The sequence below is a fragment of the Pituophis catenifer genome, unplaced genomic scaffold (assembly GCF_029215685.1).
Source record: "Pituophis catenifer annectens isolate HBS135680 unplaced genomic scaffold, rPitCat1.0.hap2 SCAF_1, whole genome shotgun sequence".
Classification (NCBI taxonomy): Eukaryota; Metazoa; Chordata; class Lepidosauria; order Squamata; family Colubridae; genus Pituophis; species Pituophis catenifer.
Window position 1 is genome coordinate 94,368 of NW_027256881.1, and position 24,521 is coordinate 118,888.

Below are 24,521 nucleotides of genomic sequence, written 5' to 3' on the forward strand. Positions count from 1 at the left end.
TTTGTGACCCAACTAGGTAACATCCTCAGTGTTAGAGGTGACTTTGGTTTGCTTTCTATTTATATACTAATGCAGGGGTCTCCAACCTTGGCAACTTTAAGCCTGGTGGACTTCAACTCCCAGAATTCCCCAGCCAGCAAAGAATTCTGGGAATTGAAGTCCGCCAGGTTTAAAGTTGCCAAGGATGGAGACCCCTGTACTAATGCCTTGCCCTGTCAGCGTTGGGTTTATTCTTAATAGTTCCTTGAATAGACTGTCATTTTCTGTTAGCTTGTTTATCCGAAATTCTGAATTGATAGTTCCTTGATTGGGGTATCACAAATGGACAAGCCACTTGTTTACAGTAAGTGGCCAAAATTATAGAAACCTTTTGGGAAAAGTTGTATTTTTGAGGTTTGATAATAAACACCACTTTTTTTGAGGCTAATAAACACCACTTTTTTTTTTTTGGAGATTCAAGATAATCCTATTCCACTGCTGGAATGGCCAGGGAATAGCCCAGACCTTCACCCAATGGAAAATCTATGGAGCCGACTAAAGAAACTGGTTAGTCAGAAGCGACCCAGCCATAAAACCCGCTTAATAGAAGCCATCATTCCATCTTGGTTTCACATGGGAACAGCTGCAGAACTCAAAGACTCGGTTCCCTCCATGGGAAGACGTTGTAAGGCCGTCATTCATGCTGAAGGTTACCCAATGAAGGATTAACTGACATGGGGATCATTTTTGTATATCTTGTTTTTTTCTACGTGTTTCACTTTTTTCTTTATGCTGTAACTGCTATTCTAATAGCAATTCCTTCCTAAAAGTTATTGCATTACATTCTTGATTCAATTATCTTTCCATTGATACATAATTTTATGGTACTACTCCCAAAAAAAAAGTGGTGTTACTAGCTAGTTTTAGAAAATACACTTTCCCCAAAAGGTTTCCACAATTTTGGCTGTTGTTTGATCCGTCTCTTTTCCCTGCAGACGATCTCCCCTTGGCAACCGTGGGCCGGAGAGCCTCGAGCGAGTTCCTGATGTGCGGAGGGTAAGTAAAGCCGGTTTCACTCCCTGGCTGTAACACCAGTGCTGGAGGGGGGTCATGGCAGGGTCCTTTTTTTGGGGTGAGGGTGGCATTTTTTGCATGACTGCTACCACAGAGATAACCGAAGCCTCAAATAAGCCTTCTGAATTGCTTCCCTTCTATTCCATCAAGGGTGGGATTGAAAAATTTTAGCAACTGGTTCTCTGCCCAGTTGCTGGGTGAGTGTGGCCATGGTGGCATGGCCTAGTCAGCTTCCTGCACCACGGTGGTGGCGGGGGGCATTTTCTTCCTCCCCAGCTCCGGAGGCTTTCCTTGAGCCTCCAGGAGGGCGAAAAGGGGCTCCGGAGGCCGGAAACGGGCCCATTTTCACCCCCCCAGACGTTGGGACACAGAGCAACGGGTCATAAAAGTATAAACCAGCTGCTGAGCATCCGAATTTTGATGACATGGATCACGGGGAATGCTGCGAAGGTCGCAACTGTGCAAAATGGTCCTAAAGGGCCTTGGTAGTACAGTGGTCTAAAGCACCCTGTTATTAAGACTAGCTGCCTGCAATTACTGCAGGTTTGACTCTCCCCAGGCTCAAGGTTGACTCAGCCTTCCATCCTTTCTAAGGTAGGTAAATTGAGGACCCAGTTGTGAGGGCAATAAGATGACTTTGTATAAAATATAAATATAAAATATAAAATATTTATATAAAATATAAAAATTTAATAAATAAATAAATAATTTATTTATTATAAATAATAATAAATAAATAAATAATTTATTTATTTAATTTATTAAATTTAAAAATTTAATAAATAAATAAATAAATATACAAAAAAGGATGAAGGCTATTGCTTAACGCATTGTAAGCCGCCCTGAGTCTCCGGAGAAGGGCGGCATATAAATCAATTTTTTTAAAAAAAAAAAAAAAAGTTGCATTTTTTTTCCAGTGCCGCTGTAACTTTAAATGGTTGCTAAATGAGTGTCAGTCTGTTTTATTTAAATAAAAACAAGTTTTATTTCGTTGGGGGTGTTTTTGGGTAACCCCGACAACGCGATGTAAGTCGAGGACTACCCGTGTTTAACCTTGTCTTCTGAAAATCTCAGCGTACGCCCTACACACACACACACACACACACACACACACACACACACACACACACACACAAAATCCCAGAATTCTCTCCTCTAATGAAAGTCACTAGGCTGGAAGTGACTTCCCTGTCTCTTGCACTCCCAAGTGTGTGTGCGATCTGGAAGGCGTTCGAAGCCAATGAGCTGAACTGAGATTTTTTGGGAAGGGAGGGAGACAGAAACAGGCCAAATTCTTAGCCCGTCCATCTTCCGGAGGCTGCCACCTTCGCTTGGCATTTGCAGCCCCTAGGCGCCGAAAGCAAGCAGGTGTGTGCCCTCCCTCTGCCCAGGTGCTTTCCCCCTCCCCCCCCCCCGCTTTGTTTTGACTATCCAGGGATAAGTTGCATCATGTGTTTTTCCGTCTCTCTCCCCCCCCTCCTTTTCCCCAAGTCTCCTGACTTTATGAGCCTTGAATAAACAAACTCCGCCGTCCTAACTTCTGAACTTCCTGTTCTCTCTTCCCTGATGGGTTTTCCTAGAAAGGGAGATTTTGTTTTGAAAAGCTTTTAAAGGGGGGGGGGTGGGAGTGGAGAAGCGGGACTCGGCGCCTGCCCGTCCTGTCTCAAAACCACCAGAAAGAATAGAAGGAGACAATCTCTCTCTCTTTTTTCTTTTTAATGTTTATATTGCGACCTCTTTTTTTTATTATTATTATTATTCTTGGCACAAAAAATATGGGACATGCTGTTTAGAGAAATTAGAGCACTATTGAATGTAAATTGGGATACGCTGGCAAGAATTGCATTATTTATTTATTTATTTATTTATTTATTTATTTATTTATTTATTTATTTATTGGTTCGATTTATATGCCGCCCTTCTCCAGAGACTCAGGGCGGCTTACAATGCGTTAAGCAATAGCCTTCATACTTTTTGTATATACCTGCTTAGTAGGGCTTTCGACCCCCCCCCCCAGCGGTGTTCTTTTTTTTTTTTTAATTTATAAACTTTATTAAAACAGATATAAAACACATATGACAAAAACATAAAAATACATTATAAATAATCAATCATTTGAAGCATTTGTTTCATAACGGTCTTTCAAGTAATACAGTTATACTTATTCCCTTAAATCTTCACTTAATAGTTTCTTATTGCCTTTTTTCCCCTCTCCTCTCGTCTGCTCTCTAAGCGGTGTTCTTTTTTAAACAAAGTCAGCTTATTGGCCCCACAATCCGGGTCCTCATTTTACCTACTTCGGAAGGATGGAAGGCTGAGTCAACCTTGAGCCTGGTGAGATTCGAACTCGCAGTAATTGCAGGCAGCTGGTGCTAGTTAACAGCACTTTAGTCTGCTGCGCCACCAAGGCTATTTTATTGTTGCTGGTGGAACACAACGGGATATAAATGAAACAACAACCAAAAAAAGAAATGATCGTACATTTGATAATGGCAGCTAGATTAGTGATGGATAAATACTGGGAACGAAGTTGGGATATTCAAAGAAATGAGTGGTATAATAAAATTTGGAAGATGTCAACAAACGATAAATTAACAACAGAAATTAAATTTTAAAAAAAGGGATGATCAAAGCAAACAATTATAATGAAATATGAATCATGAAATAATGAAAACTCGGACCACACGTCTTCTGAATAGTTTTTATCCCAGAGCTATAATTGCACTCAACAATGAACTAAAGGGCCACCATCAGTGAGCTGTTGGACAGCATTACTTGGTCTGTTGTGTGGATGTTTGGGTGGTTTAGGGGTGGGGAATTGTGGTGGGTGGGAGTGTTTTTGGGGATTGTTATGTGTGTTGGACCTGGTCTTTGGGTGTTAAGTGAATTTCGTTGTATGGGTATACTGTGTATACACATACAATGACAATAAAGTTATTATTTTATTTTATTTATTTTATTTTATTTTATGAAATTTATATGCCGCCCTATCTCCGAGGACTCAGGGCGGCTCACAACGGCAAAATGCATAGTTCCCTATCAAAAATGACATAAAATTAAAATCCAATTTAAAACATTTTAAAATTCAATTAAAAAATTAAAAATTCAATTATTATTATATGGGGGCATTTTATAAAATCAGTGTTGGTGGAAGGCAAAGGGAATAAACCTACTCAAGAATATATGCTGTTTCGGAAAGGATAAAGGCACATTTCAGAATAGATTGTATATTTTTTAGCTGTTATAGAAGAAGAAATATAAGGGGGGTGGGGGAAATGGTCTCCTGGGGTGGGAGTGCACTGTATTATTTGAATTTTTTTTTCTTTTTTGTATTTAGACGTGTATGTATATGTTTGCATTGTATGCATTACTTGTATTAAAAATAATTTTTTTTAAAAAAAAATTATTATTATTATTATTATTATTATTATTATTATTATTATTATTATTATTATTATTATTATTTAGTCTTTAGTGAGATTCACAGCCTTTGAGGCCGGTTAATAGCTCAGCAGCTCGAGTCCTAACCAAGGACCTAGGAACTGTTAAGGTATTATTATTAGTAATAATATTAGGTATTATTATTATTATTATTATTATTATTATTATTATTATTATTATTAGGAGCTTGAGTGGCATAGGAGGCTAATGTCTCATACTAAGGTAGCATTTATAATAAATATTATTATAATATAATAAATAAAATAAATTTAACATCCAGCTGCCTGCAATTACTGCAAGTTCAATTCTCACCAGGCTCAAGGTCGACTCAGCCTTCCATCCTTTCTAAGGTGGGTAAAATGAGGACCCAGTTTGTGGGGGCAATAAACTGACTTTGTATAAAAAATATACAAAAGGCTATTGCTTAACGCATTGTAAACCGCCCTGAGTCTTCGGAGAAGGGCGGCATATAAAAATTAAAAAAAAAATAAAAAATTATTATTATTATTATTATTATTATTATTATTATTATTATTATTATTATTATTATTATTATTATTATTATTATTACATGACCAAATTTTCCAGCCAGCCCTCAATTGTGAGCATTCCCTCTTCTTGTGAATGAGCAGCAGGCACCTCTCTGGTCTCTTTCGTGCTGGCGTCTGAGCCATCAGGCGCACAGCCGTGAAAGTCTCTCCCCCCCTCCCCCGCATGGAGAAGAGGATTTCGTGGCGCTCCTCACGGTCCAGAGGTTGGCCTGCCTCTCTTCATTGCAGCTTTCCTTGTCCTCCATCTACAGGCAGTGCCAGCCTTCCGTCTCCCCCCGGAGCGAAACGGTGCCCATCCCAGTCCCTACTCAGCTACGGAACTACCAGCTCATAGAGCAGAACCTGACATCGGCCACCAGTCCCGGTTCAAACCCGCACGGGTCACCGAGGTAAGACCTCCCTACTCCCGCGATCTCCTCTCCGCTCATCACTCTGGTACAGGCAGTCCTTGATTTACGACCCACCCTTGAGCCCCAAATTGCCGTTGCCAAGCAGGTGTTCAGTTGTTCGGTGAGTTTGGCCTCATTTTATGCCTTCCCCGCAGGTTCTTGCTCCCCTCCTGGACTTCGTTGTTAAGTGAATCACTGCAGCGCTTAAGTGACTCGCACGGTTGTTAAGTGGATCTGGCTTCCCTGTTGACTTTGCTCATCGGAAGGTCGCAAAAGGGGATCACGTCACACACACACACACACACACACACACACACACACACACACACACACGGACCATCATAAATACATGCCAGTTGCCAAGCATCCAAATTTTGGTCACGTGACCATGGGGATACTGCAACGGCCATAAGTGTGAAAAATGGTCATGTATCATTATTTTCAGCGCCCTTGTAACTTCGAACGGTCACTATAAACTAAACTGTTGTAACTTGAGGATTACCTGCATTCGGCTGGCTTCCCCAGCAAAGATCAGATAACAGCTAATCCTCGACTTAACAACCACAACTGAGCCCGAAATTCATGTGGTTAAGCCAGACGTTTGTTAAGTGAGTTTTGCCCCCTTTTACGATATTTCTTGCCACTGTTGTTAAGTGAGTCCCTACAGTTATTAAATTAGTAGAACAGTCGTTAAGTGAATAGGGCTTCCCCCTTGGCTTTGCTTGTCAAAAGGTCGTAAAAGGGGATCACGTGACCCCGCGTCATAACTGTGAGTCAGTTGCCAAGCGTCTGAATTTTGATCACGTGACCATAGGGAGGCTGCTGCAAAGGTCGTAAGTGTTGAAAAACGGTCGTAAGTCGCTTTTCTCAGTGCCGTCGTAACTTTGAACAGTCACTAAACGAACTGTTTTAAATGGAAGACTACCTGTACAGTCTATAACTGCTTGTTTAGCGACAGTTCAGAATTACAATGTGATTTCCAACCGGTCCTCACACTTGCAACCATTGAGCATCTACATAGTCATGTGATCAGAATTCGAGAACTTGGCAACCAGCCGGTATTTACGACAACCGCAGCATCCTGGGGTCAGGTGATCCCCCTACGCAACCTTCCCAGCAGTCAGAGTCAGTGGGGCAAGCCGGAGTTACCTAGCAACCGTACGATTCACTTAACGACTGCAGGGGTTTGCTTAACACCCCAGGGCAAAAAAAAAAAAAAGATGAAATTGGGTGTGAGTCACTTAGCAAACAACTTGCGTAGCAACAGAAATTCTCATTCCAAATGTGGCCTTAAGGAGAGGACTGGCTGTACTGCCTCACCAGTGGTAGACACAGAAGTTGTGTTTTTTTTTTTTAAATTTCTAAGTAGAATTTTCCTAGAATGGAATGGATGGCCTTTATCAGAACTTTGCCTTTTTGCACTGAACTGTGATTATAGGAGGAGATAGAGAGAGGGGGGGGATGGAGATAGATAGATAGATAGGTAGGTAGGTAGGTAGGTAGGTAGGTAGGTAGGTAGGTCGATACATACATAGATACATAGTGTTAGGGTGTGTGTAAAAAGTATTTGTTGCTTGTGCAACGAGCAGAGCAGAAACACACAGGGAAGGAGATAAACGTCCAGGTCGTGTGAGAAAAATACTTTATAGATAACAGTCTCGGTGTAAGAAAACAGTCCAAGGTCATAAACAGTAATATCAGTCCAGTAAGTATCTTCCCTTACCAAAGCAAACAGACTTTAGTAACTCTTGGTATACAGTACCATATAACAGACGTAATAAGCAACAGGATACAATCAGGTATCAATCCGGAAGAAGCAGGAAGAACCAGGAAGAAGGAACGCTTCTCTGTGCTGCTTATTTATGCACTGTAGCCTAATTACAGGGTTCAGCAAACCCTGATTACATGGCTCAGTTGTTTCTTAAAGAAACAGATATATTGCCTGACCAACAAGTTAGAAGTAAGCTGCAAGCTGAACCTAACACATAGATACATAGATAAAGATAGGTATAGACAGATAGGTATAAAGATGGATGAATAGATAGATAGATAGATAGATAGATAGATGATAGATAGATAGATAGATAGATAGATAGATAGATAGATAGATAGATAGATAGATAGATACAGATAGGTATAGACAGATAGGTATAAAGATGGATGAATAGATAGATAGATAGATAGATAGATAGATAGATAGATAGATAGATAGATAGATAGATAGATAGATAGAGATAGGTATAGATAGGTATAGACAGATAGGTATAAAGGTAGATGGATGGATAGATGATAGATAGATAGATAGATAGATAGATAGATAGATAAAGATAGGTATAGACAGATAGGTATAAAGATGGATGGATGGATGGATGGATGGATAGATAGATAGATAGATAGATAGATAGATAGATAGATAGATAGATAGATAGATAGATAGATAGATAGATAAAGATAGGTATAGACAGATAGGTATAAAGATGGATGGATGGATGGATGGATGGATGGATGGATGGATGGATAGATAGATAGATAGATAGATAGATAGATAGATAGATAGATAGATAGATAGATAAAGATAAGTATAGGTATAAAGGTGGGTGGATGGATGGATAGGCAGACAGACAGACACCGTGTTTCCCCGAACATAATACCCTTTCTTATATTTTTTTTGAACCCCGAAATAAGCCTTATTTTCAGGGAGGTCTTATTATTTTGGGGCACATAGAGCAAGATGGGGCTCCTCTTGCCGTCTTACCTGATTTCCAGCTCTGCATTTAAATATTTTCAGGGAGGGCTTATTTTAGCGCATGCGCTCAAAAGCCCGATTGGGCTTATTATCAGGGGATGTCTTATTTTCGGGGAAACAGGATAGAGAGATAGAGATAGGTAGATAGGTAAATAGATAGATGATAGAGATATAGAAAGAGACAAGAGATAGATATAGAAGGTAGATATAAGGTATAAGGATGGATGGATGGATGGATGGATGGATAGATAGATAGATAGATAGATAGATAGATAGATAGATAGATAGATAGATGATAGATAGATAGATAGATAGATAGATAGATAGAGATATAGAAAGAGATAAGAGATAGATATAGAAGGTAGATATAAGGTATAAGGATGGATGGATGGATGGATAGATAGATAGATAGATAGATAGATAGATAGATAGATAGATAGATAGATGATAGATAGATAGATAGATAGATAGATAGATAGATAGATAGATAGATAGAGATAAGAGATAGATATAGAAGGTAGATATAAGGTATAAGGATGGATGGATGGATGGATGGATGGATGGATGGATAGATAGATAGAGATATAGAAAGAGATAAGAGATAGATATAGAAGGTAGATATAAGGTATAAGGATGGATGGAGAGAGAGGGAGGGGGAGAGAGATTGGCCCAAAGTCACCCAGCTGGCTTTCATGGCTAAGGCGGGACTAAAACTCACCATCGCCTGGTGATTGGTCCATAGTCATCCAATCGGCTTTCATGGCAAAGGCAGAATTAGAATTCACCTTCTCCTAGCAATTGGTGCACAGTAACCCACTGGCTTTATATGCCTAAGGCGGGATTAGAACTCATAGTCGCCTGGTGATTGGCCCAAAGTTACACAGCGGGCTTCCATCATAGCTAAGACAGGACTTGAACTCAAGCTCACCTGCTTCCTAGCCTTGTGCCTTAACCATTAGACCAAACTCTGTGTGTGTATATATGTACAGTAGTGGCCAAAATTGTGGAAACCTTTTGGGAAAAGTGTATTTTCTAAAACTAGCTAATAACACCACTTTTCTTTTTTTTTTTTTCTTTTTTTGCAGTAGTACCACAAAATTATACATCAATGGAAAGATAATTTAATCCAGAACGTAATGCAATAACTTTTAAGAAGGATTTGCTCTTAGAATAGCAGTTACAGTACAAAGAAGAAAAGTGAAAGACGTAGAAAAAAGGAGATATGCAAAAATGATCCCCATGTCAGTTAATCCTTCGTTGGGTAACTTTTAGCATGAATGACGGCCTTACAACATCTTCCCATGGAGTGAATCAAGTCTTTGAGTTCTGCAGCTGTTATGTGAAACCAAGATTGAATGATGGCTTCTATTAACTGGGTTTTATTGCTGGGTCGCTTCTGACTAGCAAGTTTCTTTAGTCGGCTCCCTAGATTTTCAATTGGGTTAAGTAAGGTCTGGGCTATTCCCAGGCTATTCCAGCAGTGGAATAAAATTATCTTGAAACTCAAAAAAAAAAAAAGTGGTGTTATTAGCCATCAAACCTCAAAAATACACTTTTCCCAAGAGGTTTCCACAATTTTGAAGGAAATGGTCCTAAAATCAAACATTAAACATTTCAATATTACCCTCCTGTCGGGATGTTGCCAAATGGGCAGTCATTTCAATAAATAAAAATTTTCACTACGTTATCTGCTGGGTGTCTTCACTAGTCTTCTAGTTCAGGGGTGGACAACTTGTGGACTTCAACTCCCAGAATTCCTGAGCCAGCCCTGTTAGCTCAGGAATTCTGGGAATTGAAGTCCACAAGTCATAAAAAGGGCCATAGTTGCCCACTTCTGTTCTAGGTTTCTTTTTATCAGACTTTGTTTCTCTTCTCTTCTTTCAGATCTGGGGCGGTGCGACGGTCAAACACCAGCCCTTTGGGCTTCCTGAAGACCGGCTCCAGCTCCCCAGTGCCGGCTGACACTGTCCAGACTGTGGGGCGCAGACTGTCCACGGGCTCTTCGAGGCCGTACTCCCCTTCGCCACTAGGTGAGACCCAACACAGCACAAAATCCATCATTTAAAACCCCAGGCGACCTCCATTGTGGCCCTAAGGTAGTCCTTACGGCCACAATGGATCCCAAAATGTCCGTTTGCTAAGTGAGTTTTGTCCCATTTGTATAATCTTTCTTGACACAGTTGTTAAGCGAATCGCTGCAGTGGTTAAGTGAGTCACACGGTTGTTAAGCGAATCTGGCTTCCCCATTGGCTCTGCTTGTCAGAAGGGGTGGGCTTCAAAAATTTTAACAAAGGGTTCTCTGCCTGGTTGCTGGGTGGGCGTGGCCTAGTCAGCCTCCTGCACCACGGGGGGGGGGGCGTTTTTGCCCTCCCCGGACTCCGGAGGCTTTCCTTGAGCCTCCGGGAGGGCAAAAACAGCCTCCGGAGGCCCTCTAGAACTTCCAAAACTTCCAATTTTTCACCCTCCCGAGCCTCCGTGCGCGCCCTGCATTTAACCTGCATCCAAAACGGGCCAGGGACCAGGGGTGAAATGCTCCCGGTTCAGACCGGATTGCCCGATCCGGTAGCGATGGCGGGTGGTTCGGACAATCGGTAGCAAAAATGCCTGCGCGCGCCCCCCTCCCGTGCCCAGCTGAGCCGAGTGATCATCAGAGACTTCTTTTTTTTTTTTTTTCTTTTAAAAGCATTTTTTCTTCAGCTGAAAAAATGCTTTTAAAAGTTAAAAAAAAAAGGCCTCTGATGATCGGGCAGCTCAGCTGGGATCGTCAGAGGCTTTTAAAAGCATTTTTTTCTGCAACCTCTTCAGCCAAAGAGGTTATAGGGGAAAAAAAATGCCTTTAAAAGCCTCTGGCGATCCCAGCTGACTTGCCTGATCGTCAGAGGCTTCTAAAAGCATTTTTTTTTTCCTATAAGCTCTTAAGGTTGTAGAAAAAATGCTTTTAAAAGTAGAAATTAAAAAAAAAGTTGACCACGCCTACCCAGTCACATTACCCCCACCAAGCCACACCCACAGAACCGGTAGTAACAATTTTTACATTTTGTAAATTGTCAGCAGGGCTGTCAATATAATAATTTTAAATTGGGGTATTTTAATTTTTGGAGTTTTAAATCGGCCAAATCTATTTAATTATTTTAATTTTTAATTATTGTTGTGTCTTGTGTTTTTAAATTGGCTGTACACCGCCCTGAGTCCTTCGGGAGAAGGGCGGTATAGAAATAAAATTATTATTATTATTATTATTATTATTATTATTATTATTATTATTATTATTATTATTATTACATTTTCACCACTGGCCAGGACACTGAAACCGTCATAAATATGAACCGATTGCCAAGAGTCTTGACTTTTTGATCCCCTGATCGTGGGGCTGATGCGAAGGTCGTAAGTGTGAAAAATGGTCCTAAGTCACGTATTTTTTTCAGTGCTTCTGTAACTTTGAACGGTCACTAAATGGAACTGTTGTAAATCGAGGACTAGCTGCATAGTGTTTACAGTAGGTAATTATGCTGTAATCCTCCAGCTGGGCTATGACCGGGGAGATGCTGGTTCAAAGCTTTTTTCTTTTTTTTTTTTTTTTTACAAACTCGTAAGGTGATTTTGGATCAGTTTTTCTTTCCGATTTTAGTACAGGTAGTCCTCGACTTACAACAGTTGCTTCCGTGAATGTTCGAAGTTAAAACAGCGCTAAATGACCATTTTTCACACTTAGGACCATTGTTAGCATCCCATGGTCACGAGATTTACATTCGGAGCCTGGGCAACTGACTCATACTTTATGACGGTTGCAGTGTCCCAGCCTCACCTTTGCGACCTTCTGACAAGCAAAGTCAAGAGGCGAGCATGATTCACTTAACAACCATGTTACTAACTTAGCAGCTGCAATGTTTCACTTACGTTTCACCAAACTCAACCGGTTTGGCTCTGCAACCCAACAAGACAGACAGAGACTTCAGAGGATCATTAGAACTGCAGAAAAAACCATGGCTACCAACCTGCTTTCCATTGAGGACCTACATACTGCACGAGTCAAAAAGAGGGCTGGGAAAATATCTACAGACCAGTGGTGGGTTCGGCCCGGTTCTCCCGAACCGGTAGCGGTGATGATATGATGTCACCAAACTGGTTCTGCCCCCCACGCGCACCCCTCACCCCCCCCCCCACATTATTCTTACCTTTATTTGGCCCCACCCCCAATCTATTGCTGCCTCCTGAGTCCCAGCTGATGGCTAGAGGGGAAAAAACTGTTTAAACTCTTGCCGCGGGGCTTCAAAGGGCCTGATCTGTCCCCGTCTACACACACACACAAACACAGCCAGCCGAGGGTTAAGAAAGCACTTGGCACGCACACAGGTCGTTATCTCAAACTTGGCAACAATATAAGCACCGTCTGCCAAGAGCTTTACTGCAACAGATAACATAAAATTACATACGCATTGCAAATAGTCCAGCAAAACAATATCCCTTCAGCAGCTTCAGACGTTGTTCAAGTGACTAGCCAGAGTTTGTTTTTGTTCGTCACGGAGTTTTACCAGCCACCACCCTCTCTTATATAGTCTCTGGGGTGTGGTCCAGTGACTCAGTTCTAATCCCTAGCACGCCTCCTTAACTGCTGCAACCGTTTATCACGCCTTCGTTGGCATGCATCCAGGAATGACGGCTCTCCTTCCTCGCCCTCATCAGAGACACCTGGCTCCTGGCTAATCTCCTCTCCCTCGGCCGGCACCTGAGACAGTGCCAGAGGGGAGGGGCCTGGAGAGGGAGGCCTGGCTGACTCGTCTTCCTCATGTTCGGAGCCTTCTTCCTCCGATGAGATAGGCTCAGAGGGCGGGGCCACAACAGGGTCGCCCTACAGCTGATCAGTGTTAAAAGAAAACAAATGAGTAGACCAGTGCCTGCAAAAAATAAATGGGTAGACCAGTACAGCTCTGCAAGCAGTTAAAAGCCTGGTAGACCAGTACCTCTGCTAAATCCTAAAGAATTGTCACATGACCATCAAGGCACGCCCACAAAATAAGCCACGCCCACAGAACTGGTAGTAAAAAAATTTAGAACCCACCCCTGCTACAGACCCCTCGCATCCTGGACATCAACTGTTTCAGCTCCTTCCCTCAAAACGACGCTATAGAGCACTGCACACCAGAACAACTAGACACAAGGACAGGTTTTTCCCGAACGCCATCACTCTGCTAAACAAATAATTCCCTCAACACTGTCAAACTATTTACCAAGTCTGCACTACTATTAATCTTCTCATCGCTCCTATCACCCATCGCTTCCCACTTATGAGTGCATGACAGTAACTTTGTTGCTGGTATCCTTACGATTTATATTTAATTTTTTTTTAATTTTCTTTTATATGCCACCCTTCTCTGGAGACTCAGGGTGGCTTACAAGGCGTTAAGCAATAGCCTTCCTACTTTTGTATATTTATACAAAGTCAGCTTATTGCCCCCACAAACCGGGTCCTCAATTTACCCACCTTAGAAAGGATGGAAGGCTGAGTCGACCTTGAGCCTGGTGAGAATTGAACTCGCAGTAATTGCAGGCAGCTGGATGTTAAATGCTGCCTTAGTAGGAGGCATTAGCCTCCTACGCCACTCAGGCTCCTATATTGATATTGATTGTTTCCTAGTATGGTTTGATTGCTTATTTGTACCCTATGAGCAGTGGTGAAATCCAAATATTTTGACTACCGGTTCTGTGGGCGTGGCTTGGAGGGCATGGTGTGGCGTGGCAGGAGAAGGATACTGCTCATACTCTCATTATCTCTCGGCTGGATTACTGCAATGCCCTCTACATGGGGCTGCCCTTGGGGTGCACCCGGAAGCTCCAACTGGTCCAGAATGCGGCCGCGCGGGTTGTTACGGGAGCTTCCCATTACTCCCATGTTACATCTCTCTTGCGCGAGCTGCACTGGTTGCCGGTGGTCCTCCGGATCCGCTTCAAGGTGCTGGTACTCACCTATGAAGCCCTTCATGGCATGAGCCTGGGGTATTTGCAGGATCACCTCCTACCAGCCTCCCACCGTCCAGTGCGCTCACATAGGGCTGCCCTCCTCCAGGTCCCCTCGGCCAGACAGTGTCGGCTGGCGGTCCCCAGGATGAGGGCGTTCTCTGTGGCCACACCGACCCTCTGGAATGGGTTGCCCACCGAGCTCCGGACGGCCCCCGACCTCCGCCCCTTCCACGCCGACCTAAAGACATGGCTCTTTCAGCAACTTTCCTGATCTGCCGTGGATTTTAATTTGGGGATTTTAAATTGGTTTTTAATATTATTTAATCTTTATCTATTGTTGGGTTGTTTTATTGTTGTGAGCCGCCCCAAGTCCTACGGGAGAAGGGCGGCATATAAATCTGACAAACAAACAAACAAACAAACAAACAAACAAATAAATAAATAAATAAATAAATAAATAAATAAATAAATAAATAAAATCCCCATTCCCTCCCCATTCCTGGGGGAAGGATATTGCAAAATCCCCATTCCCACCCCACTCTGGGACCAGCCAGTGGTGGTATTTGCCAGTTCTCCAAACTGCTCAGAATTTCCGCTACCGGTTCTCCAGAACCTGCTGGATTTCACCCCTGCCTTTGAGTATCATTAAGTGTTGTACCTTATGATTCTTGACGAATGTATCTTGTCTTTTTATGTACACTGAGATGTTATGCACCAAAGACAAATTCCTTGTGTGTCCAATCACACTTGGCCAATAAAAGAATTCTATCTTAACAATCTAATCTATCTATATCTATCTGTCTGTCTGTCTGTCATAAAATGGGACAAAACTCACTTAACAAATGTCACACTTAACATCAGAAATGTTGGGCTCAATTGTGGTTGTAATTCAAGGACTACCTGAGGTTGCATTCGTGGGGGGAAAAAAAACCCTCAGCAATTTCACTATTTCTTTTCCCCACCAGTTGGTACCATACCTGAGCAACTTGGGCATTGCTGTTGCGGGCAGCTGCAAGGGCACGAAATAAGGGGCCGAAGCTCTTCAGGTGAGCACTTTCTCTTTGTTGTCCCGTTTCTCCCCCCCCCCAATCCGAGTTTTAAGGGACAGCTTTTTGGCTGTGAAGGTACGAAGCATCGAAGAGTCCCTCTGCCCAGAGTTTTGAAGCCTTCCCACCCAAGCACGTTCAGGAGGCTGGTGGAGATAATTCGACTGCTTAAGAGACAGAGGGCGAGGAATTGTTAGATGAGAGGCCAGTTCAGTTCTGGATCTTCAAACGTCTGGGTGCTCCATTTTGTAAAAGGGGGGAGGGATGGAGAACGTCTCCAAGGCTTTCAGCATCCAAGCCATGGTACGTCCACCAGTGTTATGTAAGAAAGAGAGGGAGAGAGATGATAGGAGATACAGAGGAAAGAGAGAGAGAGAGAGAGAGAAAGATGAGAAATGATGGGTGGGTGGATGGATGGATGGATAGAGGGGTGGATGGATGGGAAAAGATGATGGATAGATAGATGAGAGAAAAGGAAGGATGGATGGATGGACAGATGAGAAGAAGATGGATGGATGGATGACAAGATGATGGCTGGGCAGATGGATAAATAGACGGGTGGGTGGATGGATGGAGAGGGGTGGGTGGGTGAGAAAAGATGATGGATAGATAGTTTAGTTTAGTTTAGTTTATTTGATTTGTATACCGCCCTACTCCGGAAGGACTCAGGGCGGTGAACAGCCAAGCTATAAAATACATAAATACACAAAATTTAAAAACCAGATAAAATCAAATTAAATCATTTTGGCCCAGACAGATTAAAACACCCCAATAATTTAAAAACAGATTAAAATTTACATATTAAAAGAGGGAGAAGATTTAGGCCAGGCCCGCCTGATGGAATAAAAAGGTCTTCACAGCACGGCGGAAGGTGCGCAGATCCGGGATCCTCCGTATCTCCGGGGGGAGCTCATTCCAGACAGTAGGTGCCCCCACAGAGAAGGCTCTCCCCCTAGGGGTCGCCAGCCGACACTGTTTGGCTGACGGCACCCGGAGGAGTCCCTCTCTATGAGAGCGTACTGGCTGGTGGGAGGCTATTGGTGGTAGTAGGCGGACCCGTAGATAACCAGGTCCTAAGCCATGGAGCGCTCTAAAGGTGGTAACCAAAACCTTGAAGCGCACCCGGAAGACCACCGGGAGCCAGTGCAGCTCGCGCAGGAGAGGTGTCACATGGGAGCGCCATGATGAGAGAAAAGGATGGATGGATGGATGGATGGATGGATGGATGGATGGATGGATGACAGAAAATGGGTGGATGGATGGATGGGTGACAAGATGATGGATGGGCAAATGGATGGATGGAGGAGAGGGGTGGGTGGGAAAAGATGATGGATAGATAGATGAGAGAAAAGGAAGGATGGATGGACAGATGAGAAGAAGATGGATGGATGGATGACAAGATGATGGCTGGGCAGATGGATAAATAGACGGGTGGATGGATGGAGAGGAGTGGGTGGATGGGAAAAGATGATGAATAGATAGATGAGAGAAAAGGAAGGATGTATGGATGAGAGAAGGTGGGTGGGTGGGTGGATGGATGGATGGATGGATGGATGACAGAAGATGATGGATTGGCAAATGGATGGACGGAGGAGAGGGGTAGGTGGGAAAAGATGATGGATAGATAGATGAGAGAAAAGGAAGAACAGATGGATGGATGAGAGAAGATGGGTGGGTGGATGGATGGGTGGATAGATGACAGAAGATGGGTGGATGGATGGATGGTGGGTGGGAAAAGATGGATGGATAGATGAGAGAAAAGGAAGGATGGATGGATAGATGGACATGAGAAGATGATGGATGGATGGATGAGAGAAGATGGATGGATGCATGGATGACAAGATGGATTGACAGATGGATAGATAGACAGGTTGATGGATGATGGATGGACAGAGAGAGATAATGGATAGACGGACAGAGACAGACAGAGAAGATAGATAGATAAGATGAGGGAGACCTATCTACCTATAGCTAGGTGGAGACTGAATGACTGACAGCTTGTTGCTAGGTAACTAAAACCCTACTAAAACAGGGCTTCTCTAGGCATCCAATCTCCGTCTCTGTACGACTGAAGTGCCTAGAGGCATTTGAGAGAGAGAGAGAGAGAGAGAGAGAGATCAGTAAATGTTGGAATGGGGGTGATGGAGATTTCTTTCCTTGCCTGAACTTGTCTTTCTGGGCCGCACATGTGCTCGGATGCTTTCTGTGAGCATGGCCCGCTTAGAAGGACTTTGCGAGGACAAGCCGCTGCCGTCACCCCAGTTGACTTGTGCAGTAACATCCTGTTGATGGGAAAGACTCTGCGAGGGCTTTGTTGTCCTCCCTTTGTAGCTCATGAAAGGATTTCTTTGAGCCACTTGGGTGACCTGGGATGACCAGAGCATTCTTCCTCCCTTGGTCCTCCTCCCCCCTCGCATCAGTGGCGGTTAATTTTTCTCATCATATTCATTATGCCTTTCTTGAGCGGGTGGCTTAAAAAAGAATGGGATTGGTACGACCAGTGGATGGGAATGACTCTCTTGTCCATGATCCCCAGCCGGTATGGTAATTAAAAGATAATTAAGGAACTGGAGGCTAAAACATATGAAGAACGGTTGCAGGAACTGGGTCTGTCTAGTTTAATGAAGAGAAGGACTAGGAGAGACATGATAGCAGTCTTCCAATATCTCAGGGGCTGCCCCAAAGAAGAGGGAGTCAAGCTATTCTCCAAAGCCCCTGAAGGCAGGACAAGAAGCAACGGATGGAAACTAATCAAGGAGAGAAGCAACTTAGAACTAAGGAGGAATTTCCTGACAGTTAGAACAATTCATCAGTGGAACAACTTGCCTGCAGATGTTGTGAATGCTCCAACACTGGAAGTTTTTAAGAAGAGGTTGGATAACCATTTGTCTGAAGTGGTGTAGGGTTTCCTGCCTAAACAGGGGGTTGGAGTAGAAGACCTCCAAGGTCCCTTCTAACTCTGTTATTCTATTCTATTCTATTCTATTCTATTCTATTCTATTCTATTCTATTCTATTCTATTCTACTCTACTCTACTCTACTCTACTCTACTCTACTCTACTCTACTCTACTCTACTCTACTCTACTCTATTCTTATTCATAATTCTATTCTATTCTAGATATTTCTATTCTGTTCTATTATTTCTATTCTATTCTTGATATTTCTATACTATTCTATTCTTATTGATATTTTTATTCTATTCTATCAAACTTGTTGAAATTATTCTTGCATGCAGAGAAGAGCAACAAAGACGATTAGGGGACTGGAGGCGAAAACATAGGAAGAACAGTTGCTGGAATTGGATATGTCTAGTTTAATGAAAAGAAGGACCAGGGGAGACAGGATAGCAGTCTTCCAATATCTCAGGGGCTGCCCCAAAGAAGAGGGAGTCAAGCTATTCTCCAAAGCAGTTGAAGGCAGGACAAGAAGCAATGGATGGGAAATAATCAAGGAGAGAAGCAACCTAGAACTAAGGAGAAATTCCCAGACAGTGAGAACAATTAATCAGTGGAACAGCTTGCCTCCAGAAGTTGTGAATGCTCCATCACTGGAGGTTTTTAAGAAGAGATTGGATAACCATTTGTCTGGAATGATATAGGGCAGTGATGGTTAATCTTTCCGGCGCCGAGTACCAAAACTGGAGTATGTGTGTGCCAGAACCCGGAAGAGAGCAGCTGACCAGTGCACATGCGCGCCAGACCAGCTATCCACCGTGCATGTACACCACGGAACCCAGAAGAGCAGCTGGCGATGGCAAGCGTGTCCACAGAGAGGGCTCTGGATGCCACCTCTGGCCCCTGTGCCATAGGTTCGCCATCCTGGATATAGGGCAGTGATGGCTAACCTTTTTACCGTCGTGTGCCAAAAGTGGGGAGAAGCAGGGGGGGGTCATGCAAGTGCATGACACACACACACACCCCCGGCAATGGCCCGTTTTGGGCCTTCAAGGTGGGTGGACTTCAGCTCCCAGAATTCCCCAGCCAGCATGCTTTCAGATGGGTGTATTCCGACTCCCAGAATTCTCACTGACCAGGATCTGATCCGACTAGATCAGAGGTTCCCAACTCTGGGAACTTGAAGATACATGGACCAACTCCCAGAGCATCCCTCAGCCAGCATGCTTCAAAATGGGTGTACATCAGTTGTCAGGGTGGCTGGGGGATTCTGGGAGTTGAAGTCCACCCCTCTTAAAGAATGCTGGCTGGGGAATTCTGGGAGCTGAAGTCCGCACTTCAGTGCGATAGCTGGGGAATTCTGGAAGTGAAAGACGACCCATGTTAAAGCATTCTGGGAGTTGAAGTTCACTCTTTTTAAAGCATGGTGGCTGGGGAATTCTGGGAGTTTATTTATTGGTTCGATTTATATGCCGCCCTTTTCCAGAGACTCAGGGCGGCTTACAATGCGTTAAGCAATAGCCTTCATACTTTTGCATATACCTGCTTAGTAGGGCTTCCCCCCCCCCAAAGCAGTGTTCTTTTTTATACAAAGTCAGCTTATTGCCCCCACAAACGGGGTCCTCATTTTACCTACCTTCGAAAGGATGGAAGGCTGAGTCAACCTTGAGCTTGGTCAGATTTGAATTTGCAGTAATTGCAGACAGCTGGTGCGATCTTAACAGTGCTTTAGTCTGCTGCACAGACTAAAGGGGAGGGGAGTTGAAGTCCACCCCTCTTAAAGCTTGGTGGCTGGGGAATTCTGGGAGTGGAAGTCTGCCTTTCTTAAAGCAGATTAGCTAAGTATTCTGGGTCTTAGTCCACCCATCTTGAAGCTCGCGAATTTTGGGAGTGAAAGCCCCCCCCCCCATCTAACAGTTGCCAAGGTTGAAAAAATGCTTGATGCAAGTCTGTTATTGACCAGATGCCCTGAATCCCACAATATTTTTTTTTTTTAATTTGATTTAAATGCCGCCCTTCTCCGGAGACTCAGGGCGGCTTACAATGCGTTAAGCAATAGCCTTCATCCTTTTGTATATATTTTATACAAAGTCAGCTTATTGCCCCCACAAACTGGGTCCTCATTTTACCTACCTTAGAAAGGATGGAAGGCTGAGTCAACCTTGAGCCTGGCGAGATTCGAACCTGCAGTAATTTCAGGCAGCTGTGTTAATAACAGGGTGCTTTAAACCACTGTACTACCAAGGCTCCTATTAATTATAATTATAATATTAATGTTCCTCCCTGCCAGGTTCCTCGGCAACGCAGTCCCAGTCTCCACAGTCCCTCCTGTTGACAGGAGCTCGACTGCAAAACACGCCCACCCTGACGGACATTTACCAGAACAAGCAGAAACTTCGGAAGCAACATTCAGATCCCATCTGCCCATCCTACACAGCCTGCAGCTATGGCCATTCGCCCCAGCCCACCCGGCCGGTCAGTCTGGGGACATCGCCTACCAAACACATGGGGTCATCTCCGCGGAGCTCGGACTGGCCCTTCAAAACTCCCCTGCCAACCATCATTGGCTCCCCCACAAAGGTGAGTGTCGGAAGCTGCTATGCAGAGAAGCGGTTCGGTTTCGTGGTGAAGGCGCCACTAGGGGAACTGTGAATTCTAGTCCATCCTTAGCTGTGAAAGCTGGCTGGGTGACTTTGGGCCAATCACCGAGTGATGGTGAGTTCTAGTCCTGCTTTAGGCACGAAAGCCAGCTGGGTGACTTAGGGCCAGTCATTAGGCGACTGTGAGTTCTAGTCCTGCCTTAGAGTAGAAGTCAGCAAAGTTGACTTTGAGCCAATCACCAGGAGACTCTGAATTCTAGTCCCGCCTTAACTTTGAAAGCTGGCTGGGTGACTTTGGGCCAATCACCAGGTGACAGTGAGTTCTAGTCCTGCTTTAAGCACAAAAGCTAGCTAGGTGACTTTGGGCCAATCGCTGTGAGTTCTAGTCCCACCTTTGACATGAAAGCCAGCTGGGTGACTTTGGGCCAATCACCAGGAGACAATGAGTTCTAGTCCCGCCTTTGACATGGAAGCTGATTGGGGTGACTTTAGGCCAATCACCAGGAGACTGTGAATTCTAATCCTGCCTTAGAGTGGAAAATCAGCAAGGTAACTGAGCCAATCAGCAGGGGAAGGTGAGTTCTAGTCCCACTTTAGGCATGCAAGCCGGCTGGGTGACTTTGGGCCAAGCAGCAGGAGACAAGTCCCTTTAGGGGGAGGGGTGTCTGTCGTAACTTTGAATGGTCACTAAGCAGCCGGTTGTAAGTGGAGGACTGCCTGTATTCTCCTCAAGGCCTTGAGATTGGGAGACGCTTGATGTTGAGATAGCCGTTTTCTCAAAGGTGGAATTCACAGTCTCCTGGTGATTGGCCCAAAATTGCCCAGCCAGCTCTCGTGCCTAAGGCAGGACTAGAACTCACCGTCTCCTGGTGATTGGCCCAAAGTCGCCCAATTGGCTTTTGTGACCAAGGCAGTACAAAAACTCGCCGTCCCCTGGATTCTACTTGTGAGACTAGTCCAGGGGTCTCCAACCTTGGCAAATTTAAGACTTGTGGACTTCAACTCCCAGCAAAGCTGGCTGAGGAATTCTGGGAGTTGAAGTCCACAAGCCTTAAAGTTGCCAAGGTTGGAGACCCCTGGACTAGACTGCAGCTGCAATGCCTAAAGACCAAGCAGGAAGCCAAGCACCAAGATCCCTTGAGGAGGAGAGTGGGGGTGGAGGGGATATAGATAAGAAGGAACCAAGTCGTTAAGGCAACAAAGGAAGGAAAGTCACCTGACCCAGACAAAAGGATTTAAGCCTGAGCACATGGGAAGCCCCTCCCCAAATCCCATCAACGCCTCCCAGACTATTGGAATCCAGCCAGTCTTGAGAAGCAACAAAGGAAGGATTTGGGGGGAACCAAAGAGATCCTGAAGCTCACCCACTCTTTGAGTGGTCCTTTGGATCCAGACTTGGCAGCTTCTGTCCCTCCAGCTAGTGCCCGGCAGCCTCATTGAGAAGGATGTTGGTAAGTATGGATGAGTGTGTGTGTGTGTGTGTGTAGGTGAGACAGAGAGCTAATGAAATGGAATAACAGAGTTGGAAAGGGTCCTTGAAGGTCTTCTAGCCCAACCCCCTGGTTACAGGCGACCTTGTACCATTTCAGACTTGTGGCTGTCCAGTCTCTTTTTAAAAAACCTCCAGTGATGGAGACAAATTGTTCCACTGGTTAATTGTTCTGTCAGGAAATTTCTCCTTAGTTCCAGGTTGCTTCTCTCCTTGGTTAGTTTCCATCCGTTGCTTCTTCTCCTGCCTTCAGGTGCTTTGGAGAATAGCTTGACTCCCTCTTCTTTGGGGCAGCCCCTGAGATATTGGAACACTGCTATCATGTCTCCCCTAGTCCTTCTTTTCATTAAACTGGACATACCCAGTTCCTGCAACCTTTATCTGTTTTAGCCTCCAGTCCCTTAAAACCTCTTAGTTGCTCTTCTCTGCACTCTTTCTAGAGTCTTAACATCTTTTTTACATCGTGGCGACCAAAACTGGATGCTGTATTCCACGTGTGGCCTTACCGCGGCCTTATAAAGTGGTCTTAACACTTACTTACTTACTTACTTACTTACTTACTTACTTACTTACTTACTTATTTATTTATTATATTTCTATACCGCCTTCTCCCAGAGGACTCAAGGTGGTGTACAGTCAAGAAAAATATAGATACACAAACATCATAAAATTGCTAATTAAAATTATTATTATAACATAGTTTGGCCCAATTAAATAGAACCTAAAATTAGATAACATTTTAAAAACATTCACATGTTCATATGTTTATTTTCATTCATTTTTCATTTTATTAGATTAGTTTAGCCCCGCTTGTTGGAACATCAGGGTTTTGAGGGCATGGCGGAAAGCACGGAGATCAGGGATTTCGTATCTCAGGGGGCAGTTCATTCCAAAGGGTCACTTGATCTTGATTCCATCCCTCTGTTTATGCAGCCTAGAACTGTGTTGGCTTTTTTGGCAGCTGCTGCACACGGCTGGCTCATCTTTAAGTGATGGTCCACTAGGACTCCAAGATCCATTTGTCTTGGAACTGCCATTGGTCAGAAATGCTGTAGGGCAGTGGTCCCCAACCCCCGGTCCGCGGACCGGTGCCGGGCCATGGAGTACCTGGCACCGGGCCGCGCAGCGGCCGGGGGACATGAACGCTGCAGCGCAAAGGCTCCTGGGCCGTGCGCAAAAGCTCCTGGGCCGTGCGCAAAAGCTCCAGGGAAGAGAGCCCCGCGCAGGTACGCACGTGTGGCCCAAAGCCCCCACCCCTGCGCGCGCTCAGCGGGCCACGGTAAAATTATCAAAGGCTGATTGGTCCGCGGCGATAAAAAGGTTGGGGACCACTGCTGTAGGGTCTCCTGCTTGAGCCCCGGGGGGGGGGGTGTTGGACTAGATGACCTATAAAGTCCCTTCCAACTCTGTTAATCTGTAATCCCTCTCACAGTTACCACCATTAAGATGTACATTGTAATCAGCAAAGTTTTTGCTGTTGTTTTAAATTCGCTGGATCTCTTGTTTGTTATAAAGAACTGGGTGTTCCACATTGCAGGAAGTTAGCCCCCACCCCTTTCCTAGAAGAATGAAATATTTTGGGAAATATTAAAAAGGCAGAAATATTATGTTTCCCTGGTTGAGAAATGGAGAAACATGTTTTAAAGACAAAGCAACTCCCACCTTCCTGCCTCCCCCCCCCCCTTTGTTAATGGGCCAGAGGCAGAAACTCAATCTTTGACAATAGGACCCATCTGCAACACAATAGCAACAGAAACTCACCCCATGGCACCTGGGAAGATTACATCAGCCAGCAAGGCTAGCTAAGACCCCCATCCCCTGGGAGTCTGACAACCAATCAGGATACTCTTTCGGGCCCCCAGGAAATTCAGAGCCAGAGAGAGCATAAAACCTGGGGACTTGGCCCTTTTCTGTTCAGAAACTCAAACCATGTGATCCTGTCCACCATTAAACCATCTTTCCAAGCAGTCTCCATGTTTCCAGTGTCTTTTTCCCCACTTGGAGTTGAACCCAGAAAGATATTTCTTCCTACACATGGTGTTCTTTGGGAAGTGATTGAGTGTGACTGTTGACCATAGCAGTGAGTGTGTGAATGAGTGACCATAAGCCAAACTTGGGACCACATGAGATGTGGGCCAGCACCTTCAACAACAAGCAACCGATGTCGGGTGATAGCTAAATAATAATCAGCTCTTCTTTTCAAGAGCTTTAAAAGGCCTGAATCCAGTCCATGTAACTACAGATATTCCTCAATTTAACAACAGTTCATTTAGTGACCGGTCAAAGTTACAACCAGGGGTGAAATGCTCCCGGTTCGGACCGGATCGCCCGATCCGGTAGCGATGGAGGCGGG

At 44.3% G+C, this 24,521-nt stretch overlaps 1 protein-coding gene across 2 annotated transcripts in view; it reads left to right on the forward strand.

Annotated features, from left to right (window-relative positions):
- The window catches only part of ULK2 (unc-51 like autophagy activating kinase 2), a 154,058-nt gene that overhangs the window by 91,217 nt on the left and 38,320 nt on the right, over nt 1-24,521 (forward strand). For both annotated transcript variants that reach the window (XM_070931981.1, XM_070931982.1), the window contains 5 exons: nt 975-1,035; nt 5,297-5,434; nt 10,065-10,210; nt 15,104-15,184; nt 20,370-20,659. In XM_070931981.1, the coding sequence (XP_070788082.1) occupies nt 975-1,035; nt 5,297-5,434; nt 10,065-10,210; nt 15,104-15,184; nt 20,370-20,659 (716 nt within the window). The remainder of the gene's footprint in view (nt 1-974; nt 1,036-5,296; nt 5,435-10,064; nt 10,211-15,103; nt 15,185-20,369; nt 20,660-24,521) is intronic.